This window comes from Trachurus trachurus (genome assembly GCF_905171665.1).
Source record: "Trachurus trachurus genome assembly, chromosome: 6".
Classification (NCBI taxonomy): Eukaryota; Metazoa; Chordata; class Actinopteri; order Carangiformes; family Carangidae; genus Trachurus; species Trachurus trachurus.
Genome location: NC_139897.1, coordinates 18,032,935 through 18,045,304, shown reverse-complemented (window position 1 = coordinate 18,045,304; position 12,370 = coordinate 18,032,935). Strand labels below are relative to the sequence as shown.

General features: G+C 43.4%; 2 protein-coding genes across 3 annotated transcripts in view; one reads left to right on the top strand and one right to left on the bottom strand.

Annotated features, from left to right (window-relative positions):
• Positions 1 to 1,654: 1,654 nt before the first annotated feature.
• accs (1-aminocyclopropane-1-carboxylate synthase homolog (Arabidopsis)(non-functional)) lies at positions 1,655 to 9,530 on the bottom strand. Its single transcript, XM_083972888.1, has 16 exons — positions 9,274 to 9,530; positions 8,459 to 9,116; positions 7,369 to 8,150; positions 7,220 to 7,279; positions 7,042 to 7,112; positions 6,875 to 6,944; positions 5,944 to 6,010; positions 5,187 to 5,284; positions 4,892 to 4,969; positions 4,606 to 4,706; positions 4,017 to 4,106; positions 3,864 to 3,909; positions 3,578 to 3,719; positions 3,095 to 3,237; positions 2,776 to 2,929; positions 1,655 to 2,502 (listed from the first exon to the last, which is right to left on the bottom strand). The coding sequence occupies exons 2-16, from the start codon at positions 9,090 to 9,092 to the stop codon at positions 2,084 to 2,086; spliced, it is 2,955 nt and encodes a 984-aa protein (XP_083829014.1). The 5' UTR covers positions 9,093 to 9,116; positions 9,274 to 9,530; the 3' UTR covers positions 1,655 to 2,083.
• Positions 9,531 to 10,244: 714 nt separating this feature from the next.
• furinb (furin (paired basic amino acid cleaving enzyme) b) overlaps positions 10,245 to 12,370 on the top strand; it is a 76,897-nt gene continuing 74,771 nt past the window's right edge. The window contains exon 1 of one of the 2 annotated variants that reach the window (XM_083974329.1): positions 10,245 to 10,718. The gene's annotated coding sequence lies outside the window, so the exon portion shown is untranslated. Of the gene's footprint in view, positions 10,719 to 10,937; positions 11,061 to 12,370 lie in introns of those variants that run through there. The other variant, XM_083974330.1, reaches the window with a different exon arrangement.

Below are 12,370 nucleotides of genomic sequence, written 5' to 3'. Positions count from 1 at the left end.
CAGTATTTTCTTAAGGTTAGCAGTGTCAAGAAACAACATTTAGTAGTCTGCTGACAAAGACCAGGTTTCAGCTGATTTCAGCACAGCTGCCTGCAGCCAAATGTGAGACCTTCAGGAGTTACAAGGAATGCACCTCACTAATACAGGGGCAAGAAGAAACTTGTCCACTAATGCTGAGAGGCGCCTCTGCAACACAGTGTTTTTCAGATGCTCTTCCTCATTGATCTCTTATAGAGCTTGACAGTCAAACATAAAACACAGCAATGCCAAAGGACATATCTATGCCTCATTATATATGCTGCCCATGCCTTAAATCCGTCAGAGCTCTAACCTAAAACCCACAGTGACAGCTTTGGAAGAATGACAAATTTGATTTGACAGCAGCAAAATGTTAGAGGTGATTGAGGCTTGTCACTCACCATTGAAGACGGCACCGTGTTTATGACTCGTTTGGTCACTTGTAGTGTTATTCCACTCTCCCCAGAGTCCCCTCTCCTTCAGCCAGAAGGGTGTCCAGACTGCGTAGCACACACACAGGCAACCTGCCAGCCCCACACAGGACTGAGCAAATCTAAAGCGACTGATGGAGTCCCCTAACTCCAGAAACTTCATTTTTCTAGACCACTGTGACACAGGCAGGAAAAACAAAGGAGAAGGGAGGGAAAGATGGGTTACTCAAATGGACTGAAGTTGTGTAACAGCAGGTAAATCTATCTAAAACCTAAGTGTTGTTTTGTAAGTGTAAATCAGATGTAGAAAGACAAAAATAAAAGAAAATTATAATAAAAGTACAGTCTTACCTTTGTTGTTGAGGCGGAAAAAAGCTGCCAGGAACAAATGGTAAAGTTAGTCCATGTACAAGAGGAGCAAAGTTTGGAGTACAGGAGTGCTGGTGTTTACTACTGTACAATCACAACTCAACCAACACTGATACACTATTACTCGTACTGTTGAAGACCACAAGCTCTCACATGCAGATCAAACCCTTGAGCGTTACTCCGCCTCTGTTGTAATGGAAACTCCCCCAGCCAGCGCTTAAATTTCCCCGAGAATTCTCGAACTCTCCCCCATGATCTAAGCCCACTGGAGAAAGTGAAAGCAAACAAAATAACAATCATACAGTGTTGCAGGAAGCAGAAGTATATGGTTGACAGTAACCAAGAGGGAATAAAGAATAAGTGTTTAGGGAAGTTTAAAAGTTATAAAAATCCCTTGTTCGTTGAGACCGCAATGTACTTGTTTTGTTTGTCAAATGCAGAGTGTGTGTGGGGGGTGACATATGTGACAAAACATTTAAGGAAATCCCACTCTCAGAGTGGGCTACAACGTGTTGCGGCTGACGGCACTTTCAGCCTCAGACATTTCTCCCCTTCGTCATATCTACCAACCCCCTTACTTTCCTTTGATGATGGAATGGCAACCACAGAAAAGCAAGTTTAAAAAAAAATCTAATAGAAAAGTCTTTAAAACTTGTTCTGTACAGAGTAAGATAATAGATATCTTTAAATAGAAACAAGAAACTATTTCTGACTGCCATATTTAGTCATAATGAAAGACTATAGTAACACAAAGATGCAATACTTCATTCTTTTATTCAACCCTCATTAACTTTACAGGAAGAACAATACATTCTGATAAAATAAAGTGCATCTGATCAATAATAATAAAAATGTTCAATTAGGATCAAGAGATCCCAAAACTATGAGAAAAGAACATGACAGCTTTTGGTTGATTTACATTTGGCATTCACTTTGAGTTTAAGTAAACAAACATAAATCTTTTGACTCTGGGCTACAAAAAGGGCAAGGCTGTTTCCCTTAGCAGCTTAAAACTAAGGCCTCAAGATTCACATCAAAGGGTCCTCCATCCTCGCCTTGCCCGTGTCGAGTTTTGCTTCTTGTCTCCTCCCCATGCTGGCTTGCAGCGAATGTTTCTTCTTCACTCCTCAAAAACAGGCATTAGATCTGACCTCAAGTCAAGTGTTTGTTTCGGGCTTTTCACAATAAATGCAGGGAGGGAGAAGGATGCATAAGCACTGCCTCTTGAAATTTGGCAGCTACATTCGTGGCTGTTTATCCTAAGCTTACTTTCTGGCTCTTTGCAGCAGGGCCTTGAATACATCAAGAATCTCTGGGTCCTCTCCTGCAGACAGCTCTGGAGTGTTTTTCTCCAGCCAATCAGAGGAGCGGATCTGGTGCCTGAGAGTACCAATCAGAGAGTCCAGACCCTCTGCAGGCTTCGAGGCTTGGCAGTCCAGCAACACAAACTCCTCAGTGGCCAGCGAGCCTGTGTCAGGAACAGGGCTATCCTTCTCCTTCAGCTGGTCTGATGACTTGCTCTGGGGTGATGATGTTGCATTAACAATGGCAGAATTGTCTGGAGTGGCACTGTCCTCTTTCACTGCCTTTTTGCTCTCCTCACTGGCTTCTTTTATGGAGAGTGAATCAGCACTGGCACTTTTCTCTTCCATTTCTTTCAAGGCCTCCCTGATTCGCTTCAGGCCTGAAGTAACACAAAACATTAACAAGTAACTTAAGTGTCTATTATCCAATCAATACTTAGCTCCAGACACAAAGCAGGAGAAAAACTGAAAAAACACAAGCCATTGATTGTTAATTAAATAATTGACATGCTCTAATCAATGTTCTCATTCATTTGTGAACTAGGAAAAACAACCTGCTACTTGATAATTTAAAACACAGTGATAGCTATTGCATGGGCAAAAACACTGAGGTCAGTACACTGTATAAGTGTATTGTAATACTGTTAACCCACCAAGCTGGAGGTGGTGCTGCTGGTCTGCGAAGACGATGCGGAACCAGCCAGGCGTGGAGCAGGAGAAGGCCTGACCACAGCTCAACACCACCTTGTGTCTGAGGAAAGTCCTCCACAGGGACAACTCCTCCTCAAACGACGACTCTCTGAGGTACTGCCAACACAGAGAGACAGACACATTAAGCCTGCAGGAATAGACACACAATGTTCTCAAGAAATTACCAATTGGCCAATTAAGTTAAAGAGAATTAAATGAGTTATTTGCATTTCAAGTTGAATTAACAGCCCTCAGATTTCTATCTAACGCTGGTGTTGTTACCTTCCTGAGGTCAGCCCAGACATAAAGTGCAGCAGGCCTGTCCAGGAAGGGGATGTCCATACTCTGCAGCTCTCCTTTCAGGAAGCTGTGAGCAGCTTTCAGTCGGCCCCTGTTCTCAGGCAAAAATTCCTCGCTGATCCACTCTACAACATGAAAATACAAAGTGACAATAGCTGAGTCTAAATCAAATGTTACGAGTCTTTGTGCAGTACGATGTGCAGCATAGTCTCAAGCTGTGCTCCTGTCATATCAGAGGATGCCACGAAAAGGGGGATGATATCTCTCTGAAGCAGGGAAAGTGCTGGTAGAAAATAAATGTTTGAATTGTTCAAAAGCCTGCATCTAACATAATTTGCATTTATGAATTTAAATGTGTGATTTTTTTGTTGTTTTTACCAAAAGGAAGCTGAATAGAGGAATATTTTTTCCAGTTGTGTTTATACAGTATGTTTACAAAAACAGACGTGAAGCTTGGATCCATACCTCTGTCCTGAAGCAGTTGTGCAACCTGGTGCTGAGTGGTTCCAGGGAGACCGTGGAAGGAACCCAGCTGGGCCAGAGCCTCCACCAGGTCTCTGTTCTCAGTATACAGGGTGCCTATTCTGATTCCTGACATTGCAAAGTCCTAGAAGGAACAAGAAGAGGAAAATGAGAGGAGCTGTGAGAGCATGCACCCACAGAAGAAAAGCAGAGATTTTACTGTACTCACGGCAGGGATATAAAAAGTCTCACAGTCTCACACTCTCATCGAGCACAGCACGGTACGTACCTTGCTCATCCCCCACATTACATGTGTCCTCTGTGGGTCGGGCAAACTGAAATAAGGGCACATTATTAGCAGTTAAGGGGCTGTCTTCAGGCACAATTGGGAAGATTAAGGGTCTAATAGAGTAATCATGCAGAGGTGAGGTTCACACAGTACCTGTCTACACTGAGGACACTGTGAAAGGTGACAGATTTATCAAAGACCGTCAGCATGTACACTTCATCTACAATGGCGTGGAGCTCATTTCTAAAGAAGAAAAACATGGAGAGAAAGATATGAACATAATAATATACAGGGTAGTGTTTATAGAAAAAACTGATGTGATATTGTTGATGATTGTTTACAATAAAGAAAATGCAAGATAAATGTAAAATGGGTCCTTCAATGTCCTGTGTCAGCGTAAAAGCACGGTGGTTTATGGTTACAATGGCTCAGTGCCTGCAAGGTTTGATGGGGGGAGTTATTCTGGCAAGATCATTTAGAAAACAATAGATGATGCATGAGACTCCTTGGCACTTGGCTGCACTTGACAATATGCTGATGGTTAAGGAGGGTGATAAAACTCCATCATGGATGCATGATATTCAGCACACATGGGACGGAGCTCTCAGCCATAAAATGAAAGGGTCCACACTGGGAAGTGTGTGTAGCGGCTTGGCAATGTGTCTAAAGGAGCCACAGGATTGTAGACTCTGGGGATTACGGTGTTAGGCCACAGCGGGAGATAACAGTGGGGCAAACTTACGTTTTGGCAAATTCCAAGAAGGCAATCATCTCCTCTGGGGTGTAGATCTCAGCCATGGGGTTGTGAGGGTTCATCAGTATAACAGCTCGAATAATCAACCCCTACAAGAGGAAGCAGGTGTCTAAATAAATAGAAACTTGCATTCTTCAATGCTGCAAAACACATCCCTAAGAAAATAATAGAGCATCTGAGACCTTTATTAAGACTCTTTGCTCTGGCACTTCAAAGTTCTGCAATTCTTTAAATATTCATCAAGGCCTTAAGAAAACATGCATGCACAAGTTACCTCTTGCTTAGCCATCTTCAGTCCTTCTTCTAATTTCCCTACAGTGAGGTTGAAGGGTCGACTGTCTTTGCTATCAGCCTTGAGGTGATGAAAACAAAAATAACAAAAGAAAAAGGAAAAATATATTAGTATCCAAATTACGATAGCTGACAATACACGCTCCTGCCAGAGAAGACATGATTCACTTTCAGCTGAATGCAGGCCCAATACAATGTGTATTACAGTATATCCTGTGCATACAACAAGCATTTCAAACATGCAGTTAATGCAAGTAAATCATCTTGTGTCTTCCTACCTCACAGTCCAGAGGAACATGGAAGAGTTTCACATCACTATACAAATGCAGATCCTCAGTGATTACACCGTAGAAAGGAGTAGGAATAAGAATGGCATCTACAACATGAAAAAAACACATGAACCACAGAAGAAGACCACATGAAAATGGCTAAATACAAGCTATAACTTCTAAATTAATTGTAATACTTATGAATGGTTCTAGGTACATAAACATGTAAACACACACCACCATATACGATCAACTCCATTCATGTCAAATCCTTTCTATTACATATGATAAGTAACCTATAACCTACTATTTAGGTTATCAGTGGTCATTTTAATTAACAAATTCTGCAATTTGTACAATTAGCTACCCTAATTCTACTAGGCATATTAGCGTTAATGCAGGGCTTAGCCTCTTTCTGGACCATGTTGGTAAGAAAAGAAATAGACGAACATCAGCTGTATTTCAGACTTATATTTTTTATTATTAAATAGGGCACTTATTGAGCAAAATAAATACTACATTGCTTAGGCTGTGCTTGCAGTGTAGTGAAACTAAAGAACAAGCAATTCATGTAGCTGACTAAATCATTTTAAAGAAATGTTTTGTTTAAATAATTATGCCACAACTTTTGCATCATTTTTTAATACAAGAAAGGCAAAACGGAAACTTGGCCACATTTCCCGTTGCTATTGTGCACCCATTTGTCTTCATAGAAAACAGATATGGATGTTTTGTATGTGTTTGTCAACGCGTTCTGCAAACTTACCTTTAGGGTCACAAATTACTGCAGCAATACACGAAAAGAGGGAACCACAACCATTCATCACCACAACCTGAGCAAACACAAAAGACCTCATTAAGGCGCAGAAGGAGGCCTGATAAATATTCGACATATTCATACAGCTACTAAAGCAGCCATTCATTACATCTGCAAATTAAGCTGCTTGCCCTAAAACATGATGTTAGTTCAACTGTGGCGTTTGGCATCTTTATAATCATTAGTAAGTTAATTAAATAAATTAACTGAATCCACTACCTTCCTTTTTTGAAAATGAATGGCTATAATCCAGCATTCAGCACCTTCCTGCTGTGGCACATCAGTGCTAACCACTGCACCATCCTCTCGGAAATCCAAATTGACTAATTGCAGAGGCACATAAAATATTATTTGATGTTTGTCTGCGGTGGAAATTAAGTTTAGATACAGTAGGATAGCACTTTATTGAAAGTAAAAGTTTTTTGTTGCGTAGCGGCAAATTATCATCATTGAGTACTGTACTGTACGAGTCTGAGTTACAAATGCAACAAGACACCTTGAAGAATGGTTTATTTTAGACTTTTAAATCTTTTAAATCATTCGTACTCTTGGTGACTGAGGTGCTGCTGCAGTAATAGTTTTCAGATGTTTAATACCTTACACATTAACAGTATTTTCTGCCTTTTGTACAGTATGTCAATGCAATACTGTCCTCTGACAAATTGTGGAGTTCAATATTATATCTCACTAAATGTAAACATAAGTGCAAGAACCTCAGAATTGCATATAATGTATAAATAACTATGTGTTGGTCCATTTTCTACTTCTGTGCGCTTTTAAGAAATCCTTTTAGGTTTTAACATAATGCAACATGTCTCATAGGTACTGTTCACATTATGTGTTCAACATGTCAGTTTTAAAAGCAATAACTGTCACTCACATTGTCAGCTTTGAGTGGGTTTGGAGAACAGCAGTAGTGCGTCAGGAACTTTGCAACCGCCTCTCTGAGACTGAAAGAGAAGGACAATGGAAAGGTTGAAAGGTCTTGGTAAAATGTTATTAAAACGCCTCCTTATATCTGAATAAATATCCATTTTATTCCCTCACAATGCGTGTCCCCTCCAGTCTGAATACTGCAACAAGGATGGGTCAATGTGGAGCATGTCAGGCTTGGTCAGCTGTATTAGGGACACAAATGAAATTCATTTCTGAGTGTGCACAAAATAATTTTGAATAATGTATGGTATATAATGTATAGAAGAATCTGAGCCACTGTTTATCTTACCCGTTTGTGGAGAAGATCATAGCATAGTTTGTTCTCACTGGTTCCCATGTTAATTATACCCTGGAAATTAGAAAAGAAGAGGATCTTAGAAGTCTGATAACAAGAGCAGAGCAGCTGTACGTGGATTTAACAACATAACGCAGACTTACATCAGGGTTGTCTGTGTCGTGGTGTTTGTTCATTCCGTATTGGGCAAAACCTTCTTGTAGAATGCCCTGATGTTGTCTGATGCTGTTACCACGATTAGACAGGTACACACTACGGCCGGGTGTTTCTGCACCTTTCAGTGCTGCCAGAACATGCTCAGACATTTTGCAGGCCTTGTCAGATGTGGGCGGTGTTGACATCGTTGTTGTTTCTTGAGAGGAAACAACCGGGGCCGTGGGAGCTTCAGGAGGAGGCTGAGATAATGATGACAAGACGGAGGGGGCGGCGGCGGCGGCGATCAGTGACGCTGACGGATGAGCTTGGGGTGAGACACACGGGTCAGTCGGCGTTGTCACAGTGGACGGAGCAGCTTGTCCGACAGCAGCTAATGCCCCTCTGAGCATGCTGAACAGGCGGAGCTCGTGCTGGCGCTCCTGTTCCGCCCTCCTCTCCTCGCGCTGCTCCCGGCGCTCCTCGGCCTGAAACTCTCTCTCCAGCCGGGCCTCCTCCAGGGAGAGGAGGCGCTCCTCTGTTGACTGCTGCCAGCTCAGGAAGCTGGCCAAGGCTTTATCCAGGCTCCCCTGACTGCCATTTCTAGCACCCCCATTGCCCCATGATGATTTTCCACCCCTGCGACGCTTCCTCTGTCTCGCAGAGGTTGAAGGGTGAGAACCGTCCTTACTGGGTGGCTCAGGTGTGTCCAGTGCTCCAGGTCCACCAGACAACAGCTGCCACCGACGGGGGGCAGCAGCTGCAGAACCAGCCATGTTCAGATCACTAAGAACTAGAAAAATGGGAAAAAATAAGTCACTTTTCAACTTGCTCCCTCATTAACTGGACCATTTGTCTCCTGCTGCTGCTGTTGACTACATGCTGTCTTTTATATTCACTTGTTTTCCTTGTGTTTATTTTGTTTGCTACCATTCTGTTATTGTACTGCTCAGACAGTACAAATTTCATTCTCTTCATGTGAAAGCATGTTTAGAATGACAATAAATGACCTTTGAACCTTGAACAACCTATTACATAATGTATAAAGCTGGTCATAACAATGATGATGATAATAATAATAAAAGTATTTGGATTGACAACCTGAAATTCTTGGATTTGTTGAGCTCTCTCCTCGTCCCAGTGTGTCCTCTGGCCCCAGTAGAGAATGCCCATCAGTTTCCTGATCATCTCCAGATCCATAGTACATCTCAGGGGGGGCAACACCCGAGTTCAGCACGCTTTCCTCAACATCTTCACATTTTATATCCAGTGGATCAACTGTTTTGGGGGGCTGACCAAACAGAAACCCACCCGAGGAAGCAGGACCAAAGGCCCCACCTTGAACCCCTTGCAGGTATGCGTCTGGTCCACCCTGGCTCTGAAACACTTGTTGTGCTATGACAGCGCCGCCCTGGGAGGAGTAGTTGATGACCGGTCGGTTTGCCAGCACTCTGTCCATCTCATCATAAAACTTCCAAGACCTCATTTTATGGTTGTCCTTGATGCGTCGGTATTCAAGTTTCATTTTTTTGATCTTTTCCCTACACTGGTCACCTGTGCGATAGATGCCCTTTTCACGCAGGATGTAGGCTATGCGGTCAAACACACGCTGGTTGCGCAGTGAGCTCTCCAGTTCAATCTGAACCGACTCGTCGGACCACAGCTGGAGCAGCTCCACAATCTCCGGGTCGGTCCAGTTGCTGCCTCGCTCATGCCTCCTTCCGCGAAAGTCCATTACTCTTAAGTTAGGAGGCGTATTCTGCAACATATGAAGAGGGACAATAAGTAAACAGCAGCTCTGTCAGCCCAACTCCAAGAAAACAGGCTTTAAATGTAACTTAGAGCCTACACAATTCCCATAATCAACGGTAACACTAAATACATACACGCTATTTTATCCACTTGTGTTGGCTCACCGTAAATCAAAAGTGCAGCTCTTCGGGAAAGAGATTGTTATGGAGCTGTCACTCACTTGTGACATCCACGCAACGTAGGTCGACACATGTCACGGCTGGTTAACCCGGTTTGGACTGGTTTGGAACGGGAAAGGTTTGTCCACTCCGTGCTAAAATGTATAATTCATTCTCAGCAGCAAATTTGTCAGAACTTGGCGAAATGGGGAATAGACGCGTACAAAAATATCTACATCCGGGTTGACGGCACATGCGTGCTGTCCTTATTCCGGGATAACTTTGGTCCGTGTTAACGGGGGAGCTGCTGAAAGCAGGCTGGATTTCACTTGTACCAGGCTGTAGCGGGGTAGACACAACCATGCGAGCCACAGACTGGGAGCTCTGTGTTATGGCCCCCTCTACCGTGCGGTCTGCTGTTTCAGCCAAGTGTGTACTTCGACGGATTTCCTCAAGATGGCGGTCACACACAGCGACACAAACCCGCCAACTGAAGCTAGAACACAAAGGGAGGGTGAGTGTGTGTTTTCTGTACAGGCGTGTCCCGGAATTCATCCGTAACGATAAAACAACCACGGCAGCAGTTTATGACAGTACAAACATGTATCATTCTTACAAAAACATGTTTTATAATCATTAGGAAAGTATTAATTGAGGTTGTGTCATCAAATACCACCGTGTTTTATTAATAATGTACTTTTACCTGTGAACTATTCCACGGATTTATCGATTTCTCCTGCCGAAGACAGTCAAATGTTATCGTCGTATACAATTTTGAAATAAACATGACCTTTGGGAGTTGCTTCGGGCTTTCTTGAACGCAGTGACCCGCCCCACCAAGACCCCTTCGACGACTGCGGTGATACAAATCAAACGCACTCGTTAGTCCAGTCGGCTCCGAACGTGACGTATTTCCTGGAGAAAAAGGGTTTGTGGCAGTTTGTTGTCATCTCCATCCAATAGAGAACCGCTACATTGTGTTGGCACGCTCTCCCGTATTCTCCCCATTTTTTTTATCGGTGTATTTAAATTTGCGTGTGTGAGTGTGTGTATTAATGCAAGCAACACTCTGGGCAGCCAACAGGCACCGCGAAATAGCTGAAGAACACACTGAAGAAACCGGTCAAGATATATCATAACTGGGTGCGACGGTTGAAGTTAACTGGGGAAATATACTGTAACCATGGTAGTGGTGGTGGAGGCAAGTTGGTGGGAAGCAAGACGGGATAGTTGAATTCGGCACTTTTTTTTGAAGGAGGAGGAGGAGGAGTATGGGTGTGTGCGGAGACCGTTGTTATTATTCATCTTTTTCGCCGTCAGGTTAGATGTAAAGTTGAAAGTCAAGCCGCCGCCCGGTGGGAGAGGAAGAAGAAGAAGAAGAGGAGGAGGAAAAGAAGGAGGATGAGGAGGCATCACGTCTCGGTCCCTGCTGGTATCTGACTTGGTTGAAGGTACGGACTTGACACCTGGGTTCATTGTTTTAGTTGTTGTGAAAGCCACGAGTTAGACGTATCCCAAAGCAGGGAGGGGGTCTGTGTCAGAGTGGGTGGGAACAATGGGAGTATCGGCGGAAAGCATAAAGGCTATTTTAGCACTAAGTCTACTGTCAGCGCTGCTGTGTCCAGTCCAGTCCTCCCTGTCAGGTGAATCATTCCCCAGTCTGGATGACAGGGTTTCTTAATTCAGAAAAGGTGGAGCTTTTTTTCTTTTCTTTTTTTTTGAGAAGACATGACCTACCCCCGATAATTGCCCGGCTTTGATCCACAGCGCTTTCTCTCTGAACTTTCTTGTTGGTAAGATAACGGCACGTTTGTTGTAACTGTTGGATCCACAGTGTTGTTTTCTGCAGCATGTTTTCTTAGAGCTTGGTAATTCAGATTTATGTCTTGCTTTGCTCCCTCCTCTCTGTCTCCCTTGCGCATACACTCTTTAACATTTTCAGTTTCTCTCTCTTACTTATTCACCCCGAAGCCTTAATAGGCTAAACTCCTCATCAAGTACTTTTATCTGTGTAAGGTGGGGAATAGCTCTAATAGATTTCAGTTAGTTCAGACAGAGCTGAAGAAGACCAAGCTACACTCTGTTCCCTTTCGCACTGGCATCAGATATGTGCATGTCTATTTTAAGCAAAAGCAAACAGTGCTCTGCACAGAAAACTCAGCTCCAAGTCATGGAACTCACCCTGTCTGATGCTTGGTTGCTGTTGTTATTAGATATGGGGGTACTTCCCAAGGAGAGTTAAACAAGGGATGAAGTCAAGGTCACCAGCAACTGAAGCAAACGGTATGGCTCCAATGGCTTCTTGCACAATTGGATTTCACTACCTCACCCCATCAAAGATTACCCTATAAAACTAATCTTTTGTGCCTCTCTTTGTTTGGCCCGAATCTTCCCCAGGCCAGTTAGGAGATAACGGCTATTTTAAGGGTTGGAAAGAGTGGTTCACATACACATTGTCTGGGCCAGTCCAAACAACGCTCTTCCACTTCTGTTGATTCGTCAACAGCTCTTGGGTTTAATAGCGCTGGTAATTCTTCAGCTGTTAGGTCTTAGGAGCACACATTTTATAAGAAGCATAAAACAAGAATGCAGTGGAGGAGAAAGAAGTGGGAAGACAAACTTGTCAACAGTATAACTCATCTATAAACTAGGGCAGAGACTGTTGTGGTTGAGGGGGAAGTTCGACGTAGGGAACAATGCCAGGATTCAGATGGCTGTTAAAAATTGGGTTGGATCTCTCTGTGGGACATTACTTACAGAATTGATTCTTTCTTCTGGACACAGTGCTGCTGCCCTTGACAACATTTTATCAAGCTTTTCCAACTGCGTAGTGGGAGCTAAGATGGATCAGGCTGTATTGGTACTCGGTCATCATAGCATTCTCTGTAACTTCACAGCGTGTCTCAGATGATCGCTGTGCCGCTGACTAGCAGCCGTGAACCACCGTCCTGACTGAGCAACACAACGAGCTTGTGCAATGCTTCTGGTTCTCCAGTCACACTCTAACTCGCAGCAATTTTCCCTCTCAGCAGAGGACGTTTGGCTGTCAGTGGTACTTCACAAATGCTGCAGCCCCTCTCCTGTGCCATGGTTTTCTATGAGA